The 23,550-nt window shown below is 44.5% G+C and overlaps 1 protein-coding gene across 1 annotated transcript in view; it reads left to right on the forward strand.

The window, feature by feature from the left end:
* Window positions 1-23,550, forward strand: part of LOC308357114 (multidrug and toxin extrusion protein 2-like) — a gene marked incomplete at its 5' end in the record, with an annotated part of 59,215 nt that overhangs the window by 13,506 nt on the left and 22,159 nt on the right. The window contains 5 exons of the mRNA XM_080826603.1: window positions 662-706; window positions 2,038-2,135; window positions 4,498-4,595; window positions 21,303-21,416; window positions 22,544-22,611. Of these exons, the coding sequence (XP_080682729.1) occupies window positions 662-706; window positions 2,038-2,135; window positions 4,498-4,595; window positions 21,303-21,416; window positions 22,544-22,611 (423 nt within the window). The remainder of the gene's footprint in view (window positions 1-661; window positions 707-2,037; window positions 2,136-4,497; window positions 4,596-21,302; window positions 21,417-22,543; window positions 22,612-23,550) is intronic.

Consider the following 23,550-nt stretch of genomic DNA (forward strand, 5'->3'; position numbering starts at 1 on the left):
TCTCCGCTGAGCAGGGAGCCCAACTCCGGACTGGATCCCAGGATGCTGGGATCAGGACTGGAGCTGAAGGCAGACACCCAACCGACTGAGCCACCCAGGCGCCCTTCATTGCATCGTGTGAAGCAGTTCATGAATGTGGTCGTGTATGTGCCTCCGTCCTTTCATTTATATAATGCTGTTCCCGTGTCCGTTCCGCAAGTATCTCTTGGACCTGCCATCCCTCCCTTTCTGATTCTCAGAGCTCGTACCGCTTTGAGGTCCAGCAGCTTACAGGAAATACACACACTGATCACGGGAAGAACTTCCCTTCCTTATGCCGTGATTACTCTTGATTGCAAGCTAATCAGGATGTTTCCGGGTCTCCCCTGGGATTTGGGGATGTACCTCCCCCCCCCACCATTGGTACCCTCAGAGCTGTTCAGATGTCAAGGCAGTGAGCTATTTTTTGCTTCAGCCAGTTAGAGGTTGACTTGTCTGTTCTGTCAGGCACTCCTTTCTGGAAGATTCCAAACAGAATGCTTGCATTGACTGGTGTGGCTCTGGTTCTCCGATTTTGAGGTCTCTCATCAAGAGGAAGTATCTTCTTGAAAAACGGAACTCAGAGGGACTGTTGGAATGACACGTTGATATTAACGAGGGCGTTTCTGGTTTCCTCTTACAGGCAGCCTTCCTCTTCCAGCTGCAGACGAGGTATTTGCAAAGCCAGGTACAGGTTCTTTGTCTTTTCTAACTCCACGGTACTGGAAATGTAGAGTAAATAATCTTAGGGCATTTTCTATGAAACTAATTCACAGGTTTTTGGTTTTTTTTTCCCCTGGAATTCTACCCATGGCTCCTTGTTGGGGAGACCTGCCGTCTCGTGGATGGATTTTGTCCAGCTCAGGGGAGACGGCCAAGGGCAGAGGTGAGGGGTGACCTCTGCCTCACCACACCACCCTCCCAAGTCCCTCTTTCCTGAGCTGCCTGCTTGTGTTCGTGTGACTTCTGTGCACCGAAGCCACTCTTTGTTGTTTTTTTTTAAGATTTTATTTGTCAGAGGGCGGGAACGTGAGCATGAGCCGGAGGAGAGGCAGGCCGGCGACGGTCCTGTGCTGTCGTTTAAAACCCCTGCCCCGTAACTTGGATTGCCCCCCTGTTCAGGAAGACTCCCTCTTCCTCCTGCCGGTCTCATCGCTCTCACCCGACTCCTTCCCCGGGAGGCGTTGCGGCTGAAGCCACACAGTCCCGCTAGAGCAGCTGCCTGGCCTACCTCTTAATTCGATTCTATCCCTCTCTGCCTGCATGGACAGGGACCGCCCGCAGATGGAGGGCTCGTCCCACCTTCTAGCCTCCCCACCTCCACATGCCGATGGCAAGTCCAGGCCGCCACCCGGGTGACCGATCGGCCGCAGACGGGAAGCTTCCACGACCCCCTGCTCAGGTGCCACTAATTTAATTAGAGCGACTCATGGAACCGAGGACAAGTTTGCTTACGATCTACCAGTTCATTATCAGAGGAAATGACAAAAAATGGCCACAGCACCCACCCCGCCGGCGAGATCTGTGGGAAAGGGGTGCCATCTTCCCAGCACGTCCTTAACGTTCACCAACCTGGAAGTTTCCCGAATCATGTGCTTTTGGGGGAGGCAGGATTGATCATTATGAGAGAGGGGCTGAAACAGTTGAGCTTCTAACCCTGGCTTGGTGTTTCTGGTGACCAGTTCCCATCCAGGAGCCCACTGAGAGTCCCCTCATTGCGACAGAGGGCACCCTTGTCACCCAAGACATTCCAAAGGATTTAGGAACTCCGTGTCATCACCCAAGACATTCCAAAGGATTTAGGAACTCCGTGTCAAGAAGCCAGGTTGAAGACCATGTATTAGAACAAAGGACTCCCCCTGGTGCTCTTATCGCTGGGGAAATCACAGGGGATTTAGGAGCTCTGTGCTGGGAACTGGGGAGAGAGCGGGGCAGAGACCAGTATATGTGTCTTCCCTTATTTCATGCCACCTGATTAGCTCTTGAAAATGCTTTTTGTTTTCTTCTTGGGGATTTTAGGGCATCATCATGCCGCAAGTGATCACTGGGATTGCAGCGAATGTGATCAACGTGGGCATGAACGGCCTCCTGCTCTACGCCCTGGACCTCGGCGTCGTGTAAGTAGCGACACTCTCATCCCCCAAATCCCAAGTGCGTGCCGGGTGCCGGCCCCAGTCCCAGGGGCTGGGATATGGGGGAGTGAGGCCGCCCGGGAGGGAGCCCTGACAGGTGTCCCTTAAGACGGGGCAAGGGCTGGTGCTCAGGAGGGGCAGCCAGCCCAGGCTTTGGGGAGGGAGTGAGGGGCTTAGTTGGGGGAGATGAGGGAGAATGTTCTGGAAGAAGTGCTGTGTGAGCCGGCACCTGCATGTCGGACTGGAGTTAGCCCGAGGAGCCCGTGCAGACGGAGATGGGCACCTAAGCAGAAGCAGGAGCGGGGGCAGAGCACGATGGGGGATTCTCCCGCTCTCTCTGAGTTGTAAGAAATCGAGCCAATTCCATCTTTATGAAGCTCGAGAACATGAGGGTCCCATGGAGGCACCATGCTGTCGGTCTGTCCCTCAGCTGAACCTCGGTGTGCGCTGGCCCAGAGCCAGCCTCCCCCGCAGGTGGCAGGTGGAGGGCGTGGTCCCACCAGTGTCTGGAGACGCAGCCCTGAGCCCTGGATGCCTTAGGGCAGCGAGTTTCTTCCTAAATGAAAACTGGTTTAGCGGGTCCTGATCGACACTTTACAAAATGAGGTATATTATGAATGACGTAGAATAAAATGCAATAGAATAGGAAACACGAGAAGGTACGGGGGTATTTTCAGGGGACGTTTGTTCCTGCGTGTGTGTGCACGTGTGTACACATTTTTGTGGGTACCAGGTAGCGATAGAAAATTTCTTTCCTACTGTTATTTGCAGTACGAAATATATATATAAGCCGTTAAATAAAGGATAGTGGAGAGATGGAGTATAAGAATAATCAGGGGAAAAAGTTTTGTAACATTTTTATGCTGAAAGAGGCTTTGGCCGGGGGTGGGGGTGGGGGTTAAGAGTCGACAGTCAGGGGGCACCTGGGTGGCTCAGTGGGTTAAAGCCTCTGTCTTCAGCTCAGGTCATGATCCCAGGGTCCTGGGATCGAGCCCCACATCAGGCTCTCTGCTCAGTGGGGAGCCTGCTTCCCTTCCTCTTCCTCTGCCTGCCCCTCTGCCTACCTGTGATCTCTGTCTCTCAAATAAATAAATAAAATAAAAAAAAAAAAAGAGTCGACAGGTTTGCGAGCTGGTGACGTCAGTCCACGTAAACACCTGAATGGGGGGGGTCTGGGTTTCCCCTGCAGGTGCACCTTACAGACCCTCTCTTAGGGGTTTCTTGAACAAAATAAATAAAAAAAAACTTAAAAACAAAAAAGGAAGTTTCTCGAACAAATCTACAAAGGACAGTTTTGGGGGGGTAGTTGGGTAAGAGGAGAAGAACCCACGGGAATGGATTAATCGGTGATAAAATTCAAGGATCGGTCAGAAGAGTGAAGTGAAAAAATAGAAAGCAAGCTGCCCCGGGCTCTCCGCGCCAGGATGTGGCATCGTTGTATTCGTGGGATAAAATACCTGTGGAGGACGTCCTAAGGTTATCTTGTAGTAGCAAACAAGTTTATTACAATTCTGAGAAATAAAACAGCTACGAACCTTAGACCAGTATTTTGAACATAGTAGCTGTGTTTTGAGACTCCATGTAGCTATGCGCAAGAAGTTATCTGATGGGTTATTTGAGGCTGTGAGGACAAAAAATGGTGACAACTGTTTATATGTTCTTTTGTTTTCGGATGATGATTGGTCACCTTTGGCTCTTCCAAAATTTAGCGTTGCTGGAAAGAAAACAAGTCTATCTTAAGTGGGTACTATATTTAGACCATTAAAAGGTAGTCCACAGGTTCTAGGCTTTTCTTTTTTTTTCTTTTTTAGTTTTTTTTTTTTAATTTTTTTATTTGATAGAGATCACAAGTAGGCAGAGAGGCAGGCAGAGAGAGAGGAAGGGAAGCAGGCTCCCTGCCCAGCAGAGAGCCCGATGCGGGGCTCTCGATCCCAGGACCCCGAGATCATGACCTGAGCTGAAGACAGAGGCTTTAACCCACTGAGCCACCCAGGCATCCCCGGGTTCTAGGCTTTTCTTTCTTTCTTTTTTTTTTTTTTAAAGATTTTATTTATTTATTTGATAAACAGAGATTCCAACTAGTCAGAGAGGCAGGCAGGGAGAGAGAGGAGGAAGCAGGCTCCCTGCTTAGCAGAGAGCCCGACATGGGGCTCGATCCTAGGACTCTGGGATCATGACCTGAGCCAAAGGCAGAGGCTTTAACCCACTGAGCCACCCAGGCGTCCCCGGGTTCTAGGCTTTTCTAAAGACTGTGATTCTCCGGAGCCAAAGCTCGTCAGGGGTAGCCTGTTTCTTTGTACTTGGCGCAGAAGACACTCACAGGGAATGATCACGTTCTCTCCCTCAGGGGATCTGCCTGGGCAAACACCACTTCCCAGTTCCTCCTGTCTGCTCTTCTTTTCCTGTATGTGTGGTGGAAAAAAATTCACGTCGACACCTGGGGAGGTACGAGGACTTTGATTTCTTACATTTTGTTATTTGTTATTCAGAAGGATGTAATTCTGGTTTGGGGAATTGTCCCCCCGACCCCGGGAGTTTTTTGTGGGGTTTGTTTGTTTTTTTTTAGTCTTAGAAAATTTAAAAATTATAGAAAATATTTAAATTGGTCAAAATATAAAAGTTACAGGTCCATATGAGATCTTTTAAATTTTATTTTATGTCCGCGAAGGCAGCTTTTGGTCATAGAAAACCATTGGCAGCTGTCGGTTGTAAGAATTGATACTTAATGAATTAAAATTGTGGATATAAAAGTCCTGACTGTTCTTTGCAGCTCATCCTGGTGTAGTAAAGCAGAGCTGGGCTAATGTCTTATCAACGCAAATGAACAGACTGGACTCAAAAAACCGGTTTAACTTACAGGGTAGCTCAATTCCCTTAGATAGTGTAACATGCGTTCGTAAATTTAGTATAATTGTGGTAAAGCATCTATCACAGAAAACTTGCCGTCTTAACCATTTTAACTGTTCTTCAGTACGTTCACGATGTTGGGTAAACATCACCACCATCTCTTTCGGAAACATTCCTATCACCCCAAATAGAAACCTGTACCTGTTAAGCAGTAATGCTCCATTCCCCTCCCTCCAGCCCCCGGTAACGCTCAGTCTACTCTCCGTTGATCTTGTGCCTTGAAACCTGGCTGGACTCGTTCATTACCTCTAGCAGCTTTCTTGTAGATTCTTCCAGTGTTTCTACATGCAGGATCACGCCACGTGTGAACAGAGAACATTTTACTTCTTCCTCCCCAGTTTTGATGCCTTTTATTTCTTTTCTTCATTAATCAGTCTGATAGAACTTCCAGGGCAATGCTGAGTAACAAAAGTGAGAATCTTCGTCTTGTTTCTGATTTCAGGTGGAAAGTTTTAAAGTTTTCAGTCTTTGGCCATTGATACGATACGTGTGCGATTTTCACAGAAGCCCTTCTCAGGTTGGGGAAATTTCCTCTGTTGCTAGTTTGTTGAGTGTTTTTGTGCATAAAAGGGTGTTGGATTTTTTTTTCTCTGTTAACTGAGATGAGCAGTATTTGTTCCCCCCCCCCTTTGTCTTATTAATGTGATGTGTTGCACTGATTGGTGTTAATCATCACTTGTGTTTCGCGGGTAAATCCCATTGGGTCACAGCATATGATCCTTTAATATGCTGCTGGGTGCAGTTTGCTAGCATTTTGTCAAGGATTTTTACATCCGTATTCACCAGGGATGTTGCTCTGTGGTTTTCTTTTCTTGTGTTGTCTTTTTTTTTTTTTAAAGATTTTATTTATTTATTTGACAGACAGAGATCACAAGTAGGCAGAGAGACAGGCAGAGAGAGAGAAGGGGAAGCAGGCTCCCTGCTGAGCAGAGAGCCCGATGAGGGGCTGGATCCCAGGACCCTGAGATCATGACCTGAGCTGAAGGCAGAGGCTTAACCTACTGAGCCACCCAGGAGCCCCAACCTGTGTTGTCTTAATCTGGCCGTGGTATCAAGGTGATGCTGGCCTCATAGAATGAGTCCATGAGTTCCGTCATGTTACTTACTCTTTTATTTTTTGGAAGAGTTTGAGAAAGATTGGTGTCAGTTCTACTTCAGATGTTGCTTTAATTCACCAGTGAAGCCCTAAGAGTTGGACTTTTCTCTGTTGGGAAATTTTGATCACCTATTCAGTCTTTTATTAAAGGTTTGTTGAAGTTTTTTTTTTTTTCTTTAAAGATTTTATTTATTTGACAGAGAGAGACACAGTGAGAGAGGGAACACAAGCAGGGGGAGTGGGAGAGGGAGAAACAGTCTTCCTGCTGAGCAGGGAGCCCGATGCGGGGCTCGATCCCAAGACCCTGGAACCATGACCTGAGCTGAAGGCAGACACCCAACTGTCTGAGCCACCCAGGTGCCCTGTTGAGGTTTTCTATTTCTTTTGGGTCAGTTTAGGTGATTCTCGTGTTCTAGGAATTTTGTCATGTGATCTAGTTATCTCATTAGTTTTCATATAGTAGTTCTAGTACTCTCTTATAATCCTTTTTATTAGTGTGAGGTTGATAGTAATATCCCCACTATTATATCTGATTTTAGTTATTTAAGTCTTCACCCTTTTTCTCTTGGTCAGTTTAGCTAAAGTATTGTCAGTTTCATGGATCTGGTTTTTTTCCCCCCCGAAGAATCAATTTTATGTTTCTTCTGTATTTTTCTGTTCTGTATTTCTTTTATCTCTGCTTTAATCTTCAGTATTATGTTGTCTTAGCTTTGAGTTCATTTGCTCTTTTCCTGTTTTGAAACTCAATGTGTAAAATTAGTTTTATCAATTTGAGAGCTTCTCCCTTTCTTTTTTTCTTTTTTTTTTTCTCTCCCTTTCTTAATGTAGGCATTTACAGCTATAAATTTCCCCTGGAGTGCTCCTTCCCTGCATCTCATCTGACATGTTACATACTTGTTTTCTTTCGTTTCAGAGTATTTGCTGATTTCCTCTGATTTTTTTTTTAATAATTATTTATTTGACAGAGATAGCAAGAGAGAGAGCACAAGCAGGGGGAGCAGCAGGCAGAGGGAGGGGGAGAAGCAGGCTCCCTGCTGAGCAGGGAGCCCAATGTAAGACCCTGGGATCGTGACTTGAGCGGAAGGCAGAAGCTTAACTGACTGAGCCACCAGGGGCCCTTCCCCTGTGCTTTGTTTAAGAAGGTGTTTAATTGGGCGCCTGGGTGGCTCAGAGGGTTCTTCTTAGATAAGTAAACTGACATTGTGGCATGCTCCTTTTCCATCAGCTGGGTCCCAGTATATTCGTACAAATGCTGCAGACTCGAGATCGGAGTTTGCCCACAGTAAGAAAAATACTATATGCACATTTGAAAACAAAACTCATCTGTTAGGGGCCCCTGGGTGGCTCAGTGGGTTAAAGCCTCTGCCTTCTGCTCGGGTCATGATCCCAGGGTCCTGGGATCGAGCCCCACATCGGGCTCTCTGCTCCGTGGGGAGCCTGCTTCCTCCCCTCTCTCTCTCTCTCTGCCTACTTGTGATCTCTGTCTGTCAAATAAATAAATAAAAATATTAGAAAAAAAAAAAACAAAAAAAACTCATCTGTTAGAAGTGATAAAAAGAGCGAGCTTGGGCCCTTACACCTTAACTCTTTATTATAATCAGCCTCCTTTCATTTTTCTTTTCACATTTATTTACTTATTTATAAAACATTTTATTTATTTATTTGAGAGGGAGAAAATGAGAGAGAGAGAGAGAGCACAAGAGGGGAAAAGTCAGAGAGAGAAGCAGACTCCCTGCGAGCAGGGAGCCCGATGCAGGACTCGATCCCAGGACTCCAGGATCATGACCTGAGCCAGAGGAAGTCTCTTAACCAACTGAGCCACTCAGGTGCAGCTTTCTTTTCACTTTCCAAAGCAGAAATGAATGGCATCTTAGAGAACATCTTAGCATCGTTCTGGCCAGTCTCCACATCCAAACGCTGATGACGTTCAGTCATTTCCTCTTGTCAGATCACAGTTCTTAATCATTTCAGATTCTTTCTGTTTCAAAGTCAAATTATTTTACTGGTTCTGTAACAGCATTGTTGAGTTATATGATACAGATACCTGTATGATATATGATATATATAACACATATATGATATATATTATGATAACTAATATATATAATCTATAATATACCACATATTATATATATTTAACATATAAAATGGTGTATAGGGGCGCCTGGGTGGCTCAGTGGGTTAAAGCCTCTGCCTTTGGCTCAGGTCATGGTCTCAGGGTCCTGGGATCGAGCCCTGCATTGGGCTCTCTGCTGGGCAGGGAGCCTGCTTCCCTTCCTCTCTCTGCCTGCCTCTCTGCCTACCTGTGATCTCTTGTCTGTCAGGTTCCTGGGACTGAGCCCCGCATCTTAAAAAAAAAAAGTCCCTGTCCTCATCGTGAGCCCCCAGCAACCACTAATCTGCTCTCAGTCTCCGTAGATTTGCCTTTTACGGACTATCATGAATATTTTATGCGGTACGTAAACCGTCAGGTTATGAGGCAAACTAAGGGCCTCTGCAGAGGTGGCTAATTACCAATGATTAATAAGCAAGGTAAGGAAGGTGATCTCACATATCCCATGTAAAGTGATTTTTAGCTCCTTGCTCAATTTTTGTCTGTTTTTATCCCACCCCCCACCGCTTAGTTTAGTTTTTTTTTTTTTTTTAAGATTTTATTTATTTATTTGACAGAGAAATCACAAGTAGGCAGAGGGGCAGGTAGAGAGAGAGGGGGAAGCAGGCTCCCCGCTGAGCAGAGAGCCCGATGTGGGGCTCGATCCGAGATCACTACTGGAGCAGAAGGCAGAGGCTTTAACCCTCTGAGCCACCCAGACGCCCCCCCCACCCCCGCCACCGCTTAGTTTTAATGGTGTAGGGAAAGGGCCATATCTAAATGGGTTTTTATAAACATAAATGCGTATTTGGGACCCTCTGCAGATCCAGCTCATTGTACAAGGTTGGAGGGGTAGGATTTTGGTATGGACTGATTTACCTGTTGTGAAATTATTAACTGTTTAACATCCTTTTATTAATCAACATTTGTCTAAATATTCCTTCAGTGTTTACATAAGACCCCAAAGCTTAGAATTGACAATTTAGACTTCCCAGACATTTAAACATTGGTTGTAAATTTATCACTTTCACACTTTTAATTAAAATCTTAGGTTTAATATGTCAATTCCATAAATGCTTCAAACCACCTTAAAAACTGTTTTGAGATTATATACGAAATGTTTGGGGCAGCTGGGTGGCTCAGTCGCTTAAGCAGCTGCCTTTGGCTCAGGTCATGATCCCGGGGACCTGGCGCTCCCTGCTCAGCGGGGAGTCTTCTTCTCCCTTCCCCCACCCCCACTTGTGTTCTCTCTCTTTCTGTCAAATAAATAAAATCTTTTAAAAAATTATATACAAAATGTTTAATGATTATAAAACTAATAGGTTTCTCACACTAAACTCATTTACGGAAGTCTTAATATGAAAAATGTGAATTTGTTTTTTTCATTTTCTTTTTTTCTTATTCTTACTTTTGCTCTTATTCCTCCTCCAGGAATGATTTTGGTCCACCGGCCTACAGGGCAAGGTGACCTTCTCCGACGGCCTGGGTTTAAGGATGCTGGTGGCAGGCAGTGGTTCGGAGGGTTGACTTGGACTTGACTTTCCGGATAGCGCCCTGTGTCTGTGACCTGGCATGAGAGGCCCTCCCCTCCCTGTGGGTAGACTTTTCCATTACATCAAGTATTTCCAAAGTACTGTTTATGACCACTCAGATGCAGTTTTTTCCAACTCTTTTTCCTGCCCCCCCAAGTACTTAGTATGTACTTTTTCCTGCCCCCCCAAGTACTTAGTATGTACTAAGTGTTTTTTTTTTCTCCTCTTTGTCGTCCAGCCTGATACTTACGCAGCTTCAAAGCCTTGTTCTGACTGTGTTGTCCCCATAGCACAGCCCGAAGCCTCTTTTGCAACTTCTTGCTCCGTATGGGGCCTGTGTGGGTCTGGTGGCCCCAAGTCCAAGGCCTTTGGTCAGTCCGACTCACTGAAACTGAAATTGCTTTCTTTTCTGATCGATTGCCATGGACCAGCACCCCAACAACTTGTGTCCAGAATGTATGAAACAACTTGTCCCGCCTCTTGAGCCAGCCTTTTCTCTTCTACCATTGAGTCATTCTGTTTCAGATGTTTCTTTCATAAATAGCACATTACCCTCTTTGCTCCAAGGATCTCTAATTTCAAATCCATGCCTTAACCCATTTGCATTTATCATAGCGAAAACATGGTAGGACTCACTTACTAGGAATGACTTATTTCATGTTTTCTCTTTTTGCGTGGTTTCGGTTTGCTCCCTCCCCACACCTTTTCTGTATTTGTCAGTTGTCTGTCTGTCTTCGCTGTATTCTTACTGTAACCCCTCTTCATTTGGGATGCGGGGGGCACGCCGTTCGCCGCATCATTCAGCACGTTGACTCTGGATCCAGACCACCTCTGTTCGGGTCCCGCCTCTTTGCAGTGGAAACTGGGACCATTGCCCAACTTCCGTTGTCTCTGTTTCCCCATCTGTGAAATAGCAGTCGTAAAAACAGGACCTACGTCCTCTCATTGTTGCGAGCGTTCATGGGGTTACCCACATGAAGGGTTTAGAACAAAGACTGTGACGAAGGGCATTCAGCGAAGGGTACTGGCCACTTGTGTCTTGCCCTTACCTGGTTTCAGTGGTTTTCCAGTTCCAAACACTTTCTCATTGTGCCCTCCAACGTCTTATTTGCAAAATGCTCACACCCACTAAAAAGTACGAAGAATGGTTTAGTGGTCATTCAGCCTCACGTTCTCTGAATTTCCCAAGCCATATTTGTTGTTGTTCTTCTCTGTCCTTAGCCCCTTTTTATCTAAAACAACCTCCCCACCTTCTTTTGTTTTCCTGACGCTCGTCTTCCCAAGAGCCTCTGCCGGTTGTCTTGGAGAATGTCTTGGATCTGTTTGTTTCCTCATGAGCAGATGCAGAAGAAAGCATTTGGGTAGGAATGCTACGTACAAGACTGTACATACTCAGCCCCTTTGGAGATCTGTGGTGTCAGGTGGTGTGGGTTTGGTCATTTGGCTGAAGCAGCGACTACCAGATTTCCCCCCTGGAAATACACATTCTCTCCTTCGTGACTAGAAAGCAACCTGTAACGTGATGGAGAGCGTTTGACTCTCCGGTGCGGCAGTAAATTTTCATCCAATGGCTCTAACATCCACTGCCGATTCTCACTTGAATAATTACTACGTTGGCAGTTTCAAATATTCTTAGATTGTTAGGATGCATAGTTGCGTCAGTTAGGATGCCTTCAGCTGTAAGTTAAAAAAACCAAACGACCAGCTCAATCTAGCGTAACCATAACAACTTCACATAACTGACCCGTGTAATTGGCAGTCTGAGGATAGGTGTTTTGGTGTTCCCATGCAAGGGGCTCTGGATACTTGCATGAAAATTACGTTTCGGGGTGCCTGGGTGGCTCAGTGGGTTGGGCCTCTGCCTTCAGCTCAGGTCATGGTCCCGGGATCCTGGGATCAAGCCCCGCATCGGGCTCCCTGCTCAGCAGGGAGCCTGCTTCCCCCTCTCTCTCTGCCTGCCTCTCTGCCTACTTGTGATCTGTCTGTCAAATAAATAAATAAAATCTTTTAAAAAAAAATTACATTTCCAGGAGAAGCAGGGATGGTGGTGGTCCGGGCAACTTTCCCGCTCACAGTAATATTTGAAAATAAGTGTTTTTTCTTCTCTTTGTTCTCTTTGTTTGCAACCCTTCCCTCCCCCGCCTTCTCTTTTGCATTATCGTTCATTATAAGTTGAGTTGCAGATTTTAAAAAATTCTCATAAAACATTATTTTGTCGTATTTCGATTTATCAACATTGTTTGCAATGCTAATATTTTCACTGTTGCTGCGTGAATCTTGTCCGTCCCTTCCAGATTCTTTTTATTTTTGCTGACCTGTATCTTTCAGTGGTCCTTTCAGGAAGGGCCGGTAAGGAATAAACCCTTAGTGTGCAGATGTGTTTAAAAAAAAAATGCCTTTATCAGGCACCTGGGTAACTCCGTCGGTTAAGCGTCTGCCTTTGGCTCAGGTCATGAGTCCAGGGAGCTGAGATCGAGGCCCACATCAGGCTCCCTGCTCAACAGGCAGTCTGCTTCTCCTTCTGCCCCTCGCCCTGCTTGTGCCCCACCCCCAAGAAATAAATTTCTTGAATATGGAATATTCAATATTCTTGAATATTGCTGGGTTTAAAAATCTAAGTTGATAGTAGCTCTGCATGACTGATAAGACACTATGTTCTTCTTGTTCTTGGTGACAAGTCTACCATCAACTGGGTTGTCTTCGCTTTGTAGATAATCGGGCATTTTCTCCTGTAGCTTTAAAGATTTTATCTTCCTTTTTGTACTATAACATGGGCACCTGAGGATTTTTTTTAAAAAGTATCTTGTAGGGGCGCCTGGGTGGCTCAGTGGGTTAAAGCCTCTGCCTTCGGCTCAGGTCATGATCTCAGGGTCCTGGGATCGAGCTCCACATCGGGCTCTCTGCTCGGCGGGGAGCCTGCTTCCCCCTCTCTCTGTCTCTGCCTGCCTCTCTGCCTACTTGTGATCTCTGTCTGTCAAATAAATAAATAAATAAAATCTTTTTAAAAAATGTATTTTGTAGCCATTCAGTAAGCTGTGCAAAAGGTTTTTATCTGGATGAAGTCCCAACAGTTCATTTTTGTCTTTGTTTCCCTTGCCTTTGGAGACTGTCTGGCAAGAAGTTGCTGCGGCCAGGGTCACGGAGGTTGCTGTCTATGTTCTCCTATAGGATTTTGATGGATTCCTCTCTTCTATTGGGGTCTTTCATTCATTTTGAGTCTATTTTTATGTATGATATAAGGAAACGGTCTAGTTCCATTCTTCTGCATGTGGCTGTCCAATTTGCCCAACAACATTTATTTAAGAGACTGTCTTCTTTCCACTGGATATTTTTTCCTGCTTTGTTGAAGATTAGTTGACCATAGAGTTGGGGGTCCATTTCTGGACTTTCTGTTCTGTTCCACTGATCTATGTGTCTGTTTTGTGCAAGTACCATACTGCCTTGATGATTACAGCTTTCTAATAGAGCTTGAAGTCCAGAATTGTGATGCCAACAGCTTTGGTTTTCTTTTTCAACATTATTTTGGCTATTTGGGGTCTTTTCTGGTTCCATACAAATTTTAAGATTTTTTTGTTCCAGCTCTGTGAAAAAAGTTGATGATATTTTGTTAGGATTGCATTGAATGTGTAGATTACTCTAGAGAGCATAGACGTTTTAACAATATTTGTTCTTCCAATCCATAAGCATGGAACGTTTTTCTATTTCTTTGTGTCTTCCTCAATTTCTTTCATGAGTACTTTATAGTTTTCTGAGTACAGATTCTTTGCCTCTTTGGTTAGGTTCATTCCTAGGTATCTTATGATTTTGGGTACAATTGTAAATGGGAGGGACTCCTTAATTTCTCTTTCTTCTGTCTCATTGTTAGTGTATAGAAATGCAACTAATTCCTGTGCATTGATTAGATATATACTGCCACTTTGCTGAATTCCTGTATGAGTGCCAGCAATTTTGAGATGGAGTCTTCCGGGTTTTCCACACAGAGTATCATGTCATCTGCAAAGAATGAGAGTTTGACTTCTTCTTTGCCAATTTGGATGCCATTTATTTCTTTTTATTGTCTGATTGCTGAGGCTAGGACTTGTAGCACTATGTTGAATGGCAGTGGTGATAGTGGACAGCCCTGCCATGTTCCTGACCTTAGGGGAAAAGCTCTCAGTTTTTCCCCATTGAGAATGATATTTGCTGTGGGGTTTTTGTATATGGTTTTTATGATATTGAGATATGTACCCTCTATCCCTACACTTTGAAGAGTTTTGATCAAGATGCTGTACTTTGTGAAATGCTTTTTCAGCATCTACTGAGAGTATCATATGGTTCTTGTTCTTTTTTTTATTAATGTATTGCATCACATTGATTGATTTGTGGGTGTTAAACCAACCTTGCAGCCCAGGAATAAATCCCACTTGGTTGTGGAGAATAATCCTTTTAATGTACTGTTAGATCCTATTGACTAGTATTGTGGTGAAAATTTTTGCATCCATGTTCATCAGAGATATTGGTCAGTAATTCTCCTTTTTGATGGGGTCTTTGGTTTGGGGATCAAGGTAATGCTGGCTTCATAAAAAGAGTTTGGAAGTTTTCCTTCCATTTTGATTTTTTGAAACAGCTTCAGAAGAATAGGTATTAATTCCTTAAACATTTGGTAGAATTCCCCTGGGAAGCCGTCTGGCTCTGGGCTCTTGTTTTTTGGGGAGATTTTTGATGACTGCTTCAATTTCCTTGCTGGTTATGGGTCTGTTCAGGTTTTCTATTTCTTCCTGGTTCAGTTTTGGTGTTTATCATGGATCCATTTCTTCCAGATTATCTCCTTTGTTGGTATTTCTTCAGTGTTAGTTGTGATCTCCCCTCTTAAATTCATGATTTTATTTATTTGGCTCCTTTCTCTTTTATTTTTGATAAGTCTGGCCAGGAGCTTATCAATCTTACTAATTCTTTCAAAGAACCAGCTCTTAGTTTCATTGATCTGACCTACTCTCCTTTCGGTTTCTGTTTCATTGATTTCTGCTCTAATATTAATTGTTTCTCTTCTCCTGCTGGGTTTAGGCTTTATTTGTTTTTCTTTCTTCAGCTCCTTTAGGTGTAAGGTTAGGTTGTGTATGTGAGACCTTTCTTGTTTTTTGGGAAAGGCTTGTAGTGCTATATACTTCCCTCTTAAAAGATCACCTTTGTTGCATACCAAAGGTTTTGAACAGTTGTGTTTTCATTTTCATTTTTTTTCCATGAATTTTTAAAATTCTTAAATATCCTGGTTGACCCATTCATTCTTTAGTAGGATGCTCTTTAGCCTCCATGTATTTGAGTTCATTCCAACTTTCCTCATGTGATTGAGTTTCAGTTTCAAAGCATTGTGGTCCAAAAATATGCAGGGAATGAACCCAGTCTTTTGGTACCAGTTGAGACCTGATTTGTGTCCCAGGATGTGATCTATTCTGGAGAATGCTCCATGTATACTAGAGATTAATGTGTATTCTGTTGCTTTGGGATGGCACGTTCTTAATATATCTGTGATGTCCATCTGGTCCAGTGTGTTATTCAAAGCCCTTATTTCCTTGTGGATTTTCTGCTTAGATGATCTATCCATTGCAGAGAAGGGGGTGTTGAAAATCCCCTACTATTATTGTATTATTATTGATTCATTTCTTTAATTTTGTTATTAATCAGCTTATATAATTGGCTGCTCCCATGTTAGGGGCATAAATATTTACAATGTTAGATCTCCTTGGTTGGACCTCATAATTATGACATAGTGTCCTTCCTCATCTCTTATTACAGTATTTGGTTTAAAATTTATTTTGTTTGGGGGCGCCTGGGTGGCTCAGTGGTTTAAGCTGCTGCCTTCGGCTCAGGTCATGATCTCAGGGTCCTGGAATCGAGTCCCGCATCGGGCTCTCTGCTCGGCAGGGAGCCTGCTTCTCTCTCACTCTCTCTGCCTGCCTCTCTGCCTACTTGTGATCTCTCTCTGTCAAATAAATAAATAAAATCTTAAAAAAAATAAAAAAAATTATTTTGTTTGATATAAGGATTGCCACCCCAGCTGTCTTCTGATGTCCATTAGCATGATAAAGGGTTTTCTACCTCCTCACCTTCAATCTGGAGGTATCTCTGGGTCTAAAATGAGTCTCTTGCAGACAGCATATAAATGAGTCTTGCCTTTTTTATCCAGTCTGATACCCTGTGTCTTCTGATTGGGGGCATTTAGCCCATTTACATTCAGGATAAATATTGGAAGATATGAATTTAGTGCCATTGTATTGCCTATAAGGTGACTGTCAATGTATATTGTCTCTGTTCTTTTCTGGTCTGTGTTACTTTTGTGCTCTCTTTTTGCTTAAAGGATCCCTTTTAATATTTCTTGTAGGGCTGGTTTGGTACACGAATTCTTTTAGTTTGTCCTGAAATGTTTTTTTATCACTCCTTCTATTTTGAATGACATTCTAGCTGGGTAAAGTATTCTTGGCTGCATATTTTTCTCAGCACCCTGAATATATCCTATCCATTGTTTCTGGCCTGCCAGGTCTCTGTGGGTAGGTCTGCTGCCAATCTAATATTTCTACCATTGTAGGATACAGATCTTTTGTCCTGAGCTGCTTTCAGGATTTTCTCTTTGTCTCTTGAGATTTGTTAAGTTTCATTATCATATGTTGGGGTGTTGACCTATTTTTATTGATTTTGAGGGAGGTTCTCTGTGCCTCCTGGATTTTGATGCCTGTTTTCTTCCCCACATTAGGGAAGTCTCCACTATAATTTGATACTATACTCCAGTATACCTTGTGCCCCTCTCTCTCTCTTTCCTCTTCTGGGATCCTAATTATTCTAATATTGTTTCACTTTATGGTATCACTTACCTCTCAAATTCTCCCCTTGTTGTTTATTGCTCTTTTTTTCATCTTCTTTATTCTCCATCGTTTGGTCTTTTATATCACTAATTCTCTCTTCTGCCTCATCTATCCTAGCAAGAGCTTCCATTTTTTTATTGCACCTCATTGACAGCCTTTTTCACTTTTTAAAAAATTTTTATTTCTTTTTTAAATTTCTTTTCAGTGTTCCAGAATTCACTGTTTATGCACCATACCCAGTGCTCCATGCAATACGTGCCCTCCATAATACCCACCACCAGTTAGATTTTAGTTCTTTTACTTCTCCAGAAAGGGATTCTCTAGTGTCTTCTATGCTTTTTTCAAGCCCAGCTAATATCTTTATAATCATTATTCCTAACTCTAGTTCCAACATCTTAACTTATGTCCATATTGATTAGGTCCAATGCAGTCAATACTGATTCTTGTTCTCTTTTTTGATAGTCACCTTTTGATACTTCTCCGTCTTGTCGTTCTATCCAGAGAGGAATAGATGAACAATAGAACAAAATACAAAATGGCAACAATGACCCCAGAGAAGTACATGCTAAACAAATCAGAAGATACCTGAAACTGGGGGTGAGGGGAGAAAGAAAAAAGAGAATATAATTAGACAGATGAGCAGAATAGAGCAATACATTGGATGTTGTGTGTATTTTGGTTTGTTTTTTAGAAAACTAGATCCCAAAATTGTAAAGAAATCATTGTAAAAAATAAAATTAAATACACTGAAAAGATAGAACATAACTGCAAAGATGAAAATTTTTAAAGCCTTTAACAAAACAAAACAAGACAAAAAACCAAGAAGAAACAACAACATAAAAGAGAATATGATCCGACAAGTGAATAGAACAAAGCCATACATTAGATTTTGACTCTATTTTAGTCTGTTAGAAGAAGCTGCATCCCAAAATTGTAAAGAAAGAAAAACTTACATAATGAAGGGATAGAATGTAACTGTAAAAATGAAAATCAAAAAATATTTTTAAAAGTTGATAAAATAAGAAATGGGTTGAAAAGGAAAGAAAAAAATTAAAGTTGAAAGACTAAGTAATCGTGGGGGAAAACCATGAGTTCTATGTGCTGTATTCCCTTAGTGCTGGAGTTTTGCAATTCTCATCGATCCGTAAATTTGATGGCCAGATGTTCTTGCTGATCTTCTGGCGGAGGGACCTGTTGGGTGGCTTTTCCAGTGTATTTGCCCGAGGAGGTCTTGCACCGCCCTTGCCAGGCGCTGGGCTAAGCAATCTGCTTGGGTTTGCTCTTGGAGCTTTTGTTCCCAGAACGCTTTCCGTACCGCTTTGGAGGACGGGAATGAAAATGGCGGCCGCCCAATCTCCAGCCCCGGAGGAGCTGAGTGCTTGGAGCCCCACTCCTCAGTGCGCCCTTGGAAAAAAGCGCTCAATCACTCCCGTCTCCCTGGTCTCCGGCTGCCGCTGTGTGCTCACCTGGCCTGTGACCGAGCATTTCTGTCTCTGACACTCGGCCCCATTTGGTGTCTCCAAACCCAGCCGTTTCCTGCTGTGCGCTCTCACGCTGGGGGTCTCCCCAGATCTGCCACTTGTGGGGTCCCTGCTGGAAGAGCAGTGGTCCGACTCTGCCGTGGATCATGGTTTAAGGTAACCCCGAGCTGAGGGCCCCCACCTTGGCTCTGTCTCTGCAGCCGGCTTCCCTGCTCCGATACCTGGGGCTCTGCCGCACTCAGACACCCCCGATCCTTCTGTGACCCGGCGGGTCCTGAGACCACACTGTCCCCACGAGGGCTCCACCCCCTACTTAGCCTCTGGAGTGACGTCACTCAGTGAAGCAGACTTCTACAAGTTCCCATTTTGTGCTCTCCTGCTCTACTGCTTGCTGGGAGGCGCCCCCCCCATCTATCTTCCTATATGTCACTTCAGATTCACTTCTCCCCATGTCCTACCTTCCAGAAGGTGGTCGATTTTCTGTTCCTAGAATTGCTGCTCTTCTTGTCTTCGATCTCCCGTTGAGTTCGCAGGTGTTAAGAATGCTTTGATAGCAATCTAGCGGAAATCCTGGGACCAGACGAAATTAAGGTCTGTTCCTGCACCATCTTCCTCCATTCGTTCTCGATGTTGTTTTCCCCTCAAGCCTTCACCTCCATATTTGAGGGTGGGGTGGGGTCCTAGGCCCTCTCTTCTCTTGGGACCCAATAAGGTGAGTGGCAAGCTGGCCCTTGGTGCCTTTCTTTTTTCTTATGGTACAAAAATTCCTCAGTGTTTTTCAATGCCTTCTTCCCCTCCCCCTTCTCTCCCTCTCCTATCCCGGACCTTAGATCCGAAGCACTGAGTTTCTCACACTCAGATTCATGGCACACAGATGTCGTGTCTTACAGGGCTCCTCTCCGTTTTAGACTGTTTCTCCCTCCATTTCGTAATTCGCATCCTCCTCCCTCAGGGCTCCCTCTCTGTGCTTTGTATATGTCTTCATTTGCATCTTTGAAAACTGCAAGTTGATTTTATTGTTTTTGGCCCACTTATGTGTTTATATTTGCCTAATAGTATTATAATTCAGATTTCTTCCCCGCTCCCCGTACTTTTTTTTCACTTGCTACGGAGATTGGCAAACAGCCCCATGGACCCGATCCCGCCGCGGCTTGTTTCTGTAACCAAAGTTTGATTGGAACACAGCCACGCCTAATCACTTGCACGATGCCCGTGGCTGTTCCCTTGCTGCTACAGTGGCACAGAACATCTGGCCAGCAATGTTGAAGACATTTACTATTTGGCCCGTTACAGAAGAAGTTTATTGACCTCTCTGATGCAGCATGATATTTTGTGGTGTTGTTTTAAGTCGTACTGAAACATACATAACCTAAAATTTACCATCTTCTTTGAAGGGTGTAGGTAGGTAGTGTGAAAGCACATTCACACTATACGGCCCCCATCACCAGCATCCATCTCCAGACCTTTTTCATCCCACAAAACTGGAACTCTGTCCCCATGAAAGAGAAACTCCTGTTCCCCCTCCTTCGGTCCCAGAGCAACCACCGTTCCATCGTTCTGCTTTCTGTGTCCGGTTTGACTCTAGATATCTCACAGAGGTGCAATCGTATACAGTATTCGTCTTTTTGTGTCTTAGCATAGCGTCCTCAGGGTTCATCCCTGTTGCAGCACCTGTCAGACCCTCCTTCCTTTTTAAGGCGGAATCATACTCTATTGTATGTCTGTGTTGCATTCTGCATATCCACTCGTCTGTCCGTGGACATCTGGGTCACATCCACCTCTTGGCTCTTGGGAATAATGCTGCTGTGACCAGGGGTGTGCAGACAGTTCCTGGAGGTCATGCTTTCAGTTCTTTCTATGTATATTCAGAGGTGATATTCTAAATTGTATGATACTTTTATTTTTAAATTTTTGAGGAACCGCCATACTACCTTTCCACAGTAGCTGCCCCCTTTTAGATTCCCCCCAACAGCGCACAAGGGTTATAATTGATCCTCACCAAGACATGTTATTTTCTGTTTCTTTTTTAAAGAAGCCATTCTAATGGGTGTGAGATACCATCTTACTGCGATTTTGATCTGCATTTCCCAAATGATTCTTCCATGTGCTTGTTGGCTGTTTGCATATCTTCTTTGGAGAAATGTCTGTTCAAGTCCTTTGCTCATTTTTTAGTTGGATTGTTTTGTCTTTTTTTGTATATTCTGGTTATCTTGATATCTGCATATCCTTACCAGATACATGATTTGCAAATATCTTTTCCTGTTCCACAGGCTGCCAGATTCTGTTTTGGTGACTGTGCCCTTGGATATAAAGAAGTTTTAAATTTTGATGTGGTTGTGTGGATGGAACTAGAGGGTATTACGCTTAGCGAAATAAGTCAATCGGAGAAAGACAACTATCATATGATCTCCCTGAGATGAGGAAGTGGAGATGCAATGTGGGGGGGTTGGGGGTAGGAAAAGAAAAAATGAAAGAAGATGGGATTGGGAGGGAGACAAACCATAAAAGACTCAATCTCAAAAAACAGACTGAGGGTTGCTGGGGGGAGGGGGGACGGGAGAGGGAGGTGGGGATATGGACATTGGGGAGGGTATGTGCTGTGATGAGTGCTGTGAAATGTGTAAACCTGGCGATTCACAGACCTGTACCCCTGGGGATAAAAATACATTATATGTTTATTAAAATAAATTAATTAATTTAAAAAAATTTTTGATGTGGTTGGGAGGTTCTGTTTTTACATTAGTTGCCCGTGAGCAGTCTATTTTCAGATCTAACCATATTGCTGCATACAGATCTGGTTCTACTTTTAACTGTAACATGCAGGGATCAGAGTCTGCTTCTCTAGCTTCCTAGTGATGATTTCCTCGGTGCCCTCGGTAGCCCACACCCACACCCTGCCTCAGTGAACAGCCTACATGTGTTCTTACAGAGCACTATCAAAGGGTCTCTACCATTTACACCCAGGCGTGAAATGTGTGGATGGGAGGGCAGATACATGGTTCAGTTTCACTAAGTATTGTCAGCCCTGTTCCCACCATCTCAAACTCTGGTCTTGTTTGACATCTTTAAAATGTATTATTTTTCTGGACCATTGTGGTTACCCCCAGTCTCTGGCCATGTGGAGGAGGAGGAGGTGTGTGAAACAGAATTGTTGGCATCAGAGACTGCTGCAAAGTCAAAGCTGTTTCCTTTCTTCCCTGTTCTCCAGGTTGGACTTGGGACTGTTTCCAAGAATGGGGCTCTTACATCCAGCTGGCTATTCCCAGTATGTTCATGGTGTGCATTGAGTGGTGGACCTTTGAGATTGGAACCTTCCTCGCAGGTTTGTCAATGGTCCAGTAGAAATCCAAGAACATCCTGGCCGCCCTTGTCTCCGGGGCTTCTCAAGAGACATGGGCCTTACTCCTCCTTCCTTCCCATTGTGTCAGATGCTCTCAGAAGTTTCAGCATGGGTTTAAATCCTTGTCCAACTGTAACCATATTCAAGTTGAGAGGGGCTTTTAGCGCTGCCTCACTGCCCTTTACTTTATGGATTCGGAAAGGGAGGCCCCAGGTAAAAGCTTTGGCAAGGTCATGGAGAGGGGGAGCAGAAACCCCAGTCTGGGTCTCCTGACTCTCTCAGACCCTCCGCTTCCGCTGACTTTTGCTAGGGATCATGCAAGTTTTTAAGCCATTTACAAACACAGAGTCCCTCATTTGGCTGTGTTTTCAATGTGATCTTTATTTCTATCAGAGATCTGATCACTTCATTCATAAGTTTTCACCTTAGCCATCTTACGGCTAGTAAGGCAATAGAGGAAATAATAGAGACAGAGGATGATGATGATTGATGGTCCAGTCTCTGGGCACAGTTGAATACTCCTGTCATCCCGCCATGCTCTGTACAGAGTTCCGCTGCCTTCCGTCCTTCCCCTCCCACACTGTGACCCTGCGGCTCCCAGGAATGACCTGCAACCCCAAGAGCCTCGTTGTTTTCTACCATAAACCTGATGTTTTGTTTCTCAGTGGAGCAGGGGCCTGCATCAGGTCTTAGCTGCCCCAGATCTTGGAAGTGTCCTGGGGGCAGACATCTGGGGCTCTCCTCAGCATGCTTAGTGAATTGTGCCACTGGGTTATGCCTCTGGGGCCAATCCTGGCTTCTTTTTAAATTCTTTTTTTTTTTTTTTTAAGATTCATGTATTTATTTGAGCGAGAGAAAGAGCACGCACATGAGTTGGGGGGAAGGGCCAAGGGAGAGAACCTTCCAGCAGACTCCCGCAACGCTCAGTGTCACAACCCATGAGATCATGACCTGAGCTGAAACCAAGAGACAGACCCTTAACTGACTGAGCCACCCAGGTGCCCCCTCGATTCTTCTAAATTAAGATCTATTCTAGTTTCCTAAGGAAAATGTTTGTTTTAACCCACCTTCTAAGTTGTGTTTTGTGTGTGTCTGTGCCAATATTTCAGGACTGATTAGTGTGACGGAGCTGGGGGCCCAGGCCGTCATTTACGAACTGGCTTCTGCAGCCTACATGGTAAGACCTTCAGGGTGAGACCCGGCACTTTCTCTGCATAAACTCTGCTGGGCCATTGTCATTGCCTTCATTCAGCCCTCCATGCCAGGCTCCGGGGAGAGAGGAGACGCAGACAGCAGGGGAGGGGGCACAGCATACTGGGGGGAACATGGAGTTCGGAGCCAGACATTGGGTTTGAGTCCTGCTGTGCTGTTCCCTAACCGTGCAACTGTGGACTCATTACTTAACCTTTCCAAGCTTCACTTTTCTCATCTACAAAAGGGGAAAAATAGTATGTATGTAGCAGGTGAAGACTGAGTAGGATAGAAAATGTGTTAAAGCACTTAGCGCAATGCCTGGCATGTCTATTCAACAAATAGGGAGTTGGTGCTAGGACCTGAAGGAGAGCGAGACGAAGACAGTCCCTGCCCTCTCGTGGCCTGTGGTCTGGCAGGGAGACGGAGACAAACAAGTAAACAGATACACGAGAGCTTTACGAAGCATAGATGACACGTCCCATAGAAGAAGCAAAAAAAAAAAGTCTGAGATGCGTAAAAATAGAGATGGGTATCTTTTTAAGGACGGCAGTCAGAAACAGTTCTTCTGAGTTACCTGGTAAGCTGAGACTGGAAAGGGGAGAGGGAGGCAGCCCGGGAAGCCAGAGGCTGAGAGCTGACTGCACGGCTCCCCGGTGGAAGAGAGCATGTGGCATGTACCGGGACTCAAAACGGGAACCTGGGCTAATGAGGAAGGAAGGGTGTGACACGTAGAAGCTGGCTTAGGGGAGCACAGGTGTTTGGGTGGGTCTGGAACGAAGCTACTGGAATCATCTAGGTGAGCACATAGGAGGCTGCTGGTGGACGGGGAGAAAAGCGGGTGAGTTAGTTGTGTTGTAGGGCAGAGGACATGGCCAGGGTTTGGACGTGGAAGTCAAGGCAGTGAGTAGGAAGAATCACAAAC

Source organism: Martes martes (genome assembly GCF_963455335.1).
Source record: "Martes martes genome assembly, chromosome: 16".
Classification (NCBI taxonomy): Eukaryota; Metazoa; Chordata; class Mammalia; order Carnivora; family Mustelidae; genus Martes; species Martes martes.